The sequence below is a fragment of the Ostrea edulis genome, chromosome 7 (genome assembly GCF_947568905.1).
Source record: "Ostrea edulis chromosome 7, xbOstEdul1.1, whole genome shotgun sequence".
In the NCBI taxonomy this organism is placed as follows: domain Eukaryota; kingdom Metazoa; phylum Mollusca; class Bivalvia; order Ostreida; family Ostreidae; genus Ostrea; species Ostrea edulis.
In genome coordinates, this window is record NC_079170.1 from 86,057,582 (window position 1) to 86,067,341 (window position 9,760).

The 9,760-nt window shown below is 36.3% G+C and overlaps 3 protein-coding genes across 3 annotated transcripts in view; 2 read left to right on the top strand and 1 right to left on the bottom strand.

Moving 5' to 3' along the window:
- The window catches only part of LOC125653998 (serine/threonine-protein phosphatase 6 regulatory ankyrin repeat subunit B-like), a 1,068,599-nt gene that overhangs the window by 849,460 nt on the left and 209,379 nt on the right, over positions 1-9,760 (top strand). The gene's annotated exons all lie outside the window — the stretch shown is intronic.
- LOC125655610 (acid phosphatase type 7-like) lies at positions 1,708-5,533 on the top strand. Its single transcript, XM_056142817.1, has one exon. It carries the CDS (start codon positions 1,859-1,861, stop codon positions 3,413-3,415), a length of 1,557 nt encoding a protein of 518 aa, XP_055998792.1. The 5' UTR covers positions 1,708-1,858; the 3' UTR covers positions 3,416-5,533.
- LOC125655611 (transmembrane protein 187-like) lies at positions 5,528-8,367 on the bottom strand. Its single transcript, XM_048885948.2, has 2 exons — positions 8,281-8,367; positions 5,528-6,368 (listed from the first exon to the last, which is right to left on the bottom strand). The coding sequence occupies exons 1-2, from the start codon at positions 8,320-8,322 to the stop codon at positions 5,529-5,531; spliced, it is 882 nt and encodes a 293-aa protein (XP_048741905.2). The 5' UTR covers positions 8,323-8,367; the 3' UTR covers position 5,528.

The following is a 9,760-nucleotide window of genomic DNA, read 5'->3' on the forward strand; positions in this document are numbered from 1 at the left end:
TCTAGTTCTATTCTCAAAGAAAACCTGAATAGGGATTAGATATTTGAAGTCCTGGAAATGGTAGTATAATAAATACATTGTATGTTTGAATATGTATACACTGATATTAAACTATTTTTAAACACACAGCGGAGTCTGTGATCAACATTATGACAGCCCCATATTGAGTATGTCCCATATATATGAACATCATATTTGTATACATAACATTATTTGTCAACATAACATCATCTTTGTGTACATAACATTATATTTGTGTACACAACTTCATCTTTGTCAACATAACATCATCTTTGTGTACATAACATTATATTTGTGTACACAACTTCATCTTTGTCAACATAACATCATCTTTGTGTACATAACATTATATTTGTGTACACAACTTCATCTTTGTCAACATAACATCATCTTTGTGTACATAACATTATATTTGTGTACACAACTTCATCTTTGTCAACATAACATCATCTTTGTGTACATAACATTATATTTGTGTACACAACTTCATCTTTGTCAACATAACATCATCTTTGTGTATACATAACATTATATTTGTGTACATAAAATTATCAGGCACTGTCCCTTGGTGCTCCCTGTAATCAGGTCAACATATGGTGTGTTTTTTGTTTTTTTATTCTTTCATATAATGCTATTATTCTCTTTTATATAAGTATTCACACGACACTATCATTATCTGCTATCCCAGAAACTGATGTGTGAAGCAGTTGGGTTATTTTATTTATCATGTTGTTAATTCAAATCTTGTCTGTAATCAGTATTTCATATATAATTATAGATATGTGCAGTGCAGAAGTGTGAACTCTGTCAGTATTACCGGTAGTACTTCTAAATGATTGCTATTTATTTTCATTGTTATAATTAATTGCCTGTTAACATGTACCTGCCCCCCGAGGGCCCTTGATTGGTGAATAAACTATATCACATGTTACTAACGGTTAGAGAAGATCGGATTTAATTGATTGCTGAATTCTGATCCGCATGTTGAAAAAAAAAAAACTTTTTGTATTAAAGAGTGATTTTGAAAGAATATGTATTTCAAAAGCGGTCCCGGTGCATTAAATTAGCTACTGCTCCTTACAACAGCGAACTTTAATCAGATTAGGACACGGACACCCTCTGTCCTTTAATTTTAAATCCTCCACGGCATACATACCGATTTTTAAGTCGATCTAAATGTGTAGCTTGTGCTTTCAAAATCTTTTTCAAACAAAAGACTAATATATTAAAAAATAATCGTAAAATAGCGTTCAATTGATCTTTAAAAAAAATTGTTAACGTCATCCTAGGATTTACTTCAGCTCTCTCTCTCTCTCTCTCTCTCTCTCTCTCTCTCTCTCTCTCTCTCTCTCTGTGTGTGTGTGTGTGTGTGTGTGTGTGTGTATAATTCGGACACTTCTTGCACCATTGGAGGAACTTTAACTTCTTGTATTACTCTTATTATTCAATATCTACTTCGTATTTCATTATATGAATATCCATAGGAATTTGGAATTTTATCAATAAAATGCACTTGATTGACCAATCCACGAGCTATTCGTTAGCAAGCTAACAAATAGCTCATGGTTTGGTCAATCAATAGCATTTTATTGACTTTATTGATAAAATTTCAAACCCCTGTGATATTCACCCTTCGTAAGAGACTGTCTAATTCGAATTTCCAACGAACGCACTATCAAGTAATATAACATCCGAAAAATGAAAAATGGCGTCGCTTCCTGTTTTCGTTGCATTTTGTTTACATATTTGAGACTGACTTCTACTGGTGATTTTCGACACCATCAAGCTCTTTCAAAAGACAGTTAGCTTGTTAATAGAATGTCTTGAACAGGAACAGATGATGATACCCTTTCATCATATTTTGTTCGCTTGTGTTTCATTGACTTGCACGGAAGGTTTGCTGTCACCTTCCACAGTGGACCAAACCACCAAGTATGACACAGACAGTCCTAATATACCAAAGCAGGTCCATATAGGATTTGGGGGAACGACCAATGAAATGATCGTCATGTGGTCCACAAGGCAGAACGACTCCTCTTTTGTCGAGTACCATAACGGTGACAACTCTAAAGAGAACGTCAAAACCTCCAGAGGTAATACGGTGTATTTCCCAGAAAACTCAAACGGTCTACAGTACCTCCACAGAGTGGTGCTGACGAACTTACAACCAAGTGTGAAATACTATTACGCCGTCCGAGGAGAAAAGCGAGAGTCGCTCAGCGACCAATTCAGTTTCACCACCCCGAATTCTGATGGAAAGCAAGTATTTATGATTTACGGGGATATGGGTACGATGACAAAAAGTCTGCCTTTTATCGTGTATGAGGCAACTGGAGAGATGAAGTACTCTTCCATTTTTCACTTGGGTGATATCGCTTATGATCTCGGGAGGGAACATGGTGCCATCGGGGACAAGTTTTTTTCTCGAGTCGAAAGAATGGCCTCACGCATTCCATACATGACCATTCCGGGTGACCACGAGATGTTTCCTGACAGTAAAAATCATTACTTCCACAGAATTTCGAACCCAGGCAAAGAATGGCCGATGCATCCCGAGGACATGTGGTACAGTGTAAATATAGGCAAAGTTCACTTTATATGTATATCTACCGAAGTGTTTTTCACAAACAAGGAAAATATTCAAAAGATCATGGATTGGTTGGTGCAGGACTTAGAAGAAGCCAATTCTAGGCGACAGAAGTACCCTTGGGTTATCGTGATGGCTCATCGCCCACTGTACTGTTCCACAGACGACAAAAATGAAGATTGCACAAAAACCCATTCTGTTGTCAGGACGCATCTGGAAGACATGTTCTATTTCTATGGTGTTGATCTAGTTTTCAGTGGCCACCAACACATGTATGAAAGGACTTGGCCAGTCTACAAGAACAGGGTGCTGGCCTATAATTATCTGGATCCCAGGGGAACAGTTCATATCGTCATTGGCAACATGGGAAACATTTACCTGGCGGAGAAAGGGAGCAGACCAGGTGGACCTTGGTCGTCTTTTATTTCCCCCTCGCAACACGAGATGTACGGAAGACTCCATGTTCACAACAGCAGCCATATTTATTGGGAAGTACGAGGGGCTCAGGATAATGATTTATACGATAAACGTTGGATCATCCAGCGAATTCATGGTCCATTTAACAAAAGTTCCATTTTTATCCCTGATCCACTGGGTGCGGCTGGGGCTGCCTGGCGTGAACAGCAGGATGACTCCAGTGATATTATAAGTCTCCGATTTTTCTACATGAATGGGGATGACTACACAAATCGCGTAACTGTTTTGGCTTTTACAATTATCATTTTACTTTTTGGTTTGTGTTTTAAAAAGAAAATATTGAATATCATAAGGTTGTGTTTTGTAAAACAAGAATCGCTACCAAAGTAAAAGTGTTCAGAACTTCACATATACTAGTGCAAGAACTCGATTTAATCTCAGACAAAAGAAATTTTGAGGGATTTTCTACTCGATTTATCCTGTATTTTGTTCAACTTCATGCAGAGGGTAACACGAGTACCATGTACATGTATTAGTATGGATAAAATGGTTTTATCATTTCATAATAATGTATAGTGTGAATGTGAATTGTACAAATACATTTATTATTTGTAAGTTGTGATTTTTTAGGGAAAATTGTGATGTGAAGTATGAGTATTTCTCAATAGAAGTATGGATGTATCACATTTACATTTGTAATGTTAAAAGGATAGTAAAGGTCATTTTGTTCAAATATTTTGAAGGAATTTAAAAAATGTGCCCAAATGACTCATACCAGTCATTTTCTGTTAAAAATAACAATTTTATGCATTTATCTACATTTCTTTCCAAATTTAAAACGATTATAATCTTCAAATAATGTCCCTTGAATTTTTGCTCCTGGACAAATATTCAATCTGCTATACAAGTTGGCTCCTAGTGTAACTTTGACAAACATGCCGTCATTTCAAAACTGAAAAATATCATTCATATATCTTTTTAATTTATATTAGAAAGGAATAAGATGATTTGGGGTGAGAGAAAAAAAAATCACAAAAATGATATTTACTATCTTTGAGAACAAGGCAAATTTCAGTAAATTAACATGAAAGACTTGTAGTAAAGGCAAGAGAAAAATTCTTCTCAAACCAAGTTTTGTCTGAAGAAATAAAAAATATGGAGTATCGTAAAGCTATTATATTTTTTTCCTTGGTGTATTTTTATACGAGTATTTGCATATCATTTGATGGTTGTATTATGTTTAACAGTGTCTGTATAAGTCGATGGTATTGTTATCAAGTGCTTTTATCATATTTTGCATATACATGTATATAGTCATAACAAAGACGTTACTAAACAATTTTTGTATACATATTTGAACTGCCTGATGAACCATGTAGACATGGAGAAAGCGCTAGCAGTAAATGATTGTTTTTTATGGAAATTGTGTCATTCTGATTTTCAATATTTATTTACAACTGTGCCGAATCAACTTCTAATATAAATAAATATATATATTATATATATATAAATTGATGATCAGATTATATCAAAGATTTATCCCACTATATATATATATATATATATATATAATATATATATATATATATAGCACGTTATTAATTTTGTTTTTGAAAGTGTATCATAAAATTCCACTTTGTTGTGTAGTAATACGTACAATTTGTCATGTGCTTTAAATCATTGGTCACTTACATATGTTAATCTATATCATGCTCATCTTACACATGTGTTTCAATTCTGTAAAAATAAATTTTTACAAGCAAGTCCTTTGAAGGAAGAGCTAGGTTTGGCTGTCATGTTCTTTGCAGCTATCGTTCTGAACTTGGTACATAATTTTTCACTCTATAATGTGAATACATAAGCACCTTGTACATTATTTATCTATACAGCCAGGACTTAATTTTTGTTATATTTATTGTAACTGGAGGTTTTCTATATGTGGGAATTTTATGTGAGAGAAGACAAACAAAAGGATGTAGCATATATTCAGGGACTGCTTTATCAAATCAAAGATGAATTGAGAATTTGTGTATCTTACCATGCCAATTAAAGTTCTCTGAAATAAATAAAACCAAACGTGTGTTCTCTGATAAATGTTCATTAGTGCCTGGTTGTAGACACAACAGAGATTAACATTTCACCATATGTATTTCTTTAACTAAATAATAGTAGATTTAAGTCCCAAATACTATTATTTAATGGCAGGATATTAAATCAATGGTGCTTCTTTTCGATATTTGTACTCTCATGTTATATGGCAAAATATTCCTATGAAACCATTCTGAAATTTACTTCCTGTAAGGCATTTTACTCCCTATAAGGCATTTTACTTCCTATAAGGCATTTTACTCCCTATAAGGCATTTTACTTCCTATAAGGCTATACAAGGACACTATTGTACTTTGTTTTACCATGATTTAGTACTTTGACAACTTGTATGGCTAAATTATCTTGATTTGAAGCAAATTTGATACCAGCTGAAATAATTTAAATAAACATGTCATCATTTGAACTTTTTATTTTCCATACTACATGTATTCTTGTACACAGATAATATTTCAAAATACCTATTCACAAAGTATATTTGGAAAATGTCGGCAATTTTGGATAAAAAATGTCCTGATAACTTCTCAAAAACCTGGTTCATTTTTGGTAACTCCAAATCCAACAATTTAAGAACAACGAACCCCACACAACAAATGAGGGCCCAAACAAAGGGCCCCTGGGCTTCCTTAATGGGGAATTTTCTATAGATCGTAATGGCACCATATACTGCTATTAAAACGTGTAGAGCCAAGGCGATTTCAAATCCATATATGTGTATAAGGGTAAAAAGATAGGAAAGTATTGATGCTGTTATATAAATGGCCACGCCCTTTAATCCGATCCCCGAGTCTAAGTGCCGTGACCATATGAACACAAACATGAAGAATGGTAGCGTATACCACTGGTCCATCACGGCTGCGCGGTGAAACTGGGTCAAGATGCGCACCGCTTGAATGGCGCCATATAAAGTGGACATTATGTTGAAAGCATAAAACAGGAAACTGTCCGACAATTTCAGGTGTTTTCTATGGAGGGAAACTGACGTCTTGGCACAATAAAATGCTCCAACGATGACGTAACCAATATTCACAAATGTATTGTATGGCATATTGAGCCAGGGTGGGAAAGCTTTATTCCATTTTTTGGAGTAGCGCTCAGCGTAGAATTGTCTGCCAACTTCAGTGTGGACAGAGTCAAAGAATCCCAGGTACACAGAGTAGATCATGGCAACTGTAACCACGGTTACCACACCAAAGGCTTGCACCATTGGGGATACCATGATGATTTGCATACAACTCTAAATGAAAGTAATCAGAAGTTAAATAACTTTTTCAATTTCATACTATATAACATGATGTCATTAAAAATTAGATCGGCAACTCTGGAACAAATCATACAACGTACTAACATGATATATTACAACCAGGGTTCGACACTAACGTTAGTCTCAGACTAATAAATATATAAAATATTTTTATATAAGTGAGGTTCCAAAAAGGGTAGACTTTTGGGTACCCTTTAGGTACCTTTGGGGTACTTTCCGGGTACATTTTAGAGTACCCACAGCGTACCCATAAATGTTGTACCCAGATGGTACCCTAAAATTGAAACTTGGAAATAAAAGGGTACCCAAAAGGTACTAGGGGTGAAACGATGCATCGCGATGCGAATGAATCACGATGTAGTGGTCTCGATTCGATGTTCGATTTATTCGGGGTCTGTTTCAGTTCGATACGGTTCTAAAATCATAGCACACATTGCTCTTGATAACACAGTTTCTGATTAGCCAATGGAATCGAAATTGCCCAATCAACATACGAGTAAACTTTGCTGTATCAAAATGGACGCAGTCGAGTTGAAAAATGCACCCCCAATATTTAAATCCTGGGTATGGCGACATTTCGGCTTTAGGACAAGTGATAAGAGTTTTGCTCTATGTTAAACGGTTTTACAATCTGTAGAATTTATTTGCAGAGAGCAATAAAAAATATAAAAAAAATCTTAGCATTATAAAGAATTTGGTATATGCTATTGTATCGAATTGAAAATCATCGAATCGAGACTAAAGTAACGCATCGAATTGAGAAGGTATTGTATCGTTTCACCCCTAAAAGATACCCCCGAAAATAGTAACTTAGACAGTTGCAGGGGAAAGAACAATGTACCCGAAAAAGTACCCGCCTGCAGCTAGAAATATTTTTAAAGTGCGGTTCCAAAAAGGGTAGACTTTCGGGTACCCTTTAGGTATACTCCAGGTACTGTTTGGGTACATTCCGGGTACTTTTAGGTGTACCCAAAGTGTACCCGTAAAGTACCCAAAGTGTACACACATTGTACCTGAAATGTATCCGAAAAGTACCCCAAAGCGTACCCAAAAAGTACCTTTTTTCTTTAAAGGATGGTATTAATTATAAATTGTTTTTGATTTTAAATTACACATTTATTTCCCTATTTATGACGGACTAAAAAAATTCCCTGCGGACTTGTGAAAGTAATCAGGCACTAGTCCGGCTGGACTTATAATGCCTAAAAAAGTTAGTGTCAAACATTGACAACAGAGACAAGCATGTGTCTGTTTTGAGGATTGAACCCGTGACCTCTGCAATGACAGTTCAGTGTATCTGTTGTATTGATCAAGCTTAAAACCACTATAACTAAACCAGCAGTAGATCAGACATGTCTGAATGCAGCCACAATAAAAAAAACTTAACAACATACCTCCAATTTTCAGTCTTACTTCGACACGTACTGCAGCTCTCTTCATTTCGGTGGAAACGAGACGGGTATTCATATACGGTCCATAAATAACCCCTCGTTTCCATAGAAATTTTGCTCTCTGTGAAATTATTGGGACAAACCAAAGTCCGAGATTCGGCTCGGCTGAATATTTGGACTCATGCCTTCACCGTGAAGGCCACGGGCACTTGTTTCATACATCCCCACCCACCCCCCACCCCTCCTTGGGGGGGGGGGGGGGGGGGGGGGGCAAAGTATGAAACAAGTGCCTGTGGTGAAGGCGCCAGTCCAAATAATTCAACCGAGATTACAGAAGTCCTGAGGGCCAGTACTACAACTGGAATTCTTTAAATATATCGTCAGACAGTGATTGTTATCAGTCTAGCAAAATCGAAAATTTCCGCTCTTGGACCAAGTTTGGGTCTAGAACTGAAGTTGGAAGTCTTGTTGAAGAAGAAAAAAACTAGGCCTACCTTGATAACAGCTTCGGAAATGAAAGTAGAGTCTGAGGGCATGAGTACGATTTTGCATGTCCGTGCTCGCAATGAATAGAATCTTCAATGCTGCGTGGATACGTCGCGCTAAACAGTTCGCACATTATTGAAGTTGGGAGCACAACTTTGTTAGACAGGGAGTCGCCCTAAGCCCGCCAGTGGGTCCAGAGTGATGTCCTGGTGGGGGACCAGGAAGCAAAGCCCTCCAGATTTTATAGGGCTTGAAATGTGTCCCCTGTGTAGTCATATAAAACTATTTTCTGTCATGATGTGGTGAAATTAATGACAGATTTTCAGGGGGGTTATGGGAAAAGTTCTCCCAATAAATGCAACAATTTTGTCATTCATGTCAATAAGGAAGAAAAAATTATTGCTTCTTTTATCTTTTTTAACATGACACCATTAGTTAGCCCAGCCCCCCCCCCCCCCCCCCCCCCCCCCCCCCCCCTTAATATCATTAAAGTTATTTTAACCCTTATGAGTTCACAGAGAACATATGCCCCTTTGCTTGTATCAAGTTATATTTATAGACCTGAAAATGGGCTGGAATAAGTTTACAACTTGGGGACAGATCCAGAAGGCCCCCGTTTGTAACTTTTCATCCAAAAAGGGAGGGGGGGGGGGGGTCTTTGAAGATCTCAAAATGGCAAATAAATACCAAATTCATATTTAAGAATGTTCATCCAAAATGGGGATGGGTGTTGCAATCCACCACCCTCTAGATCTACCATTCCTTACAGTACTTCAATATACACCTTTATACGTGCCCTGATGACATAAAAATAACGAAAATTTCCAGTACTGCTCTTATGTTTTTTCAAAAATTTGGTTTTTGTTTTGTTTTGTTTTTTTACAATACTCCCAGTCATATTCACAACTAAACTGCATCACATTCATAAGGAAATGGCTCTCATTACAATTTGTTTAAGATATCACAAGCAAAAGCAGTGGAGTCAATATCAGAATCTTTTTTCCAACCAATTTTCATTTTTGAAAGAATTCAATTTCATATAGTATACAATGTCATGAATTCTGAAACAATCTCTAGATGAAGCGATCACATTTTGAGGCCCATGTGGGAATTCTTGACTATATGATTAATTCAGCTGACATTTCTATGGGTTGTGTCAACTTCAGTGGCCTGTATAGCTCAGTGGGAACAGCACCTTGTTAAAGGCTCCTGGTTCAAATCCTCATACTCACACGGCTATGACACGCCAAATTCACAAAAAATCAGCTAAACATAGTTTCACAGTTGATAAACTAGGTTTATCGACTGTAAACTATAGTTTACGGACCGTAAACTATAGTTATCGACGTTAATCTATATTTCACATAGTTAACAGATAATGTATGTTTCACAAGCGTAAACTATAATTAACAATGAACACAATCATTAGCTATGGCACGCCAAATTCACAAAAATGAGCTAAACATAGTTTCATAGTTGATAAAACTA

Coding starts and splice junctions, on each gene's coding strand:
- LOC125655610 (XM_056142817.1), top strand. CDS start 1,859: ATGATGATACCCTTTCATCATATTTTGTTCGCTTGTGTTTCATTGACT.
- LOC125655611 (XM_048885948.2), bottom strand. CDS start 8,322: ATGCCCTCAGACTCTACTTTCATTTCCGAAGCTGTTATCAAG. Junction 6,369..8,280: donor TTTCCGAAGCTGTTATCAAG/GTAGGCCTAGTT, acceptor ACTTTCATTTAG/AGTTGTATGCAAATCATCAT.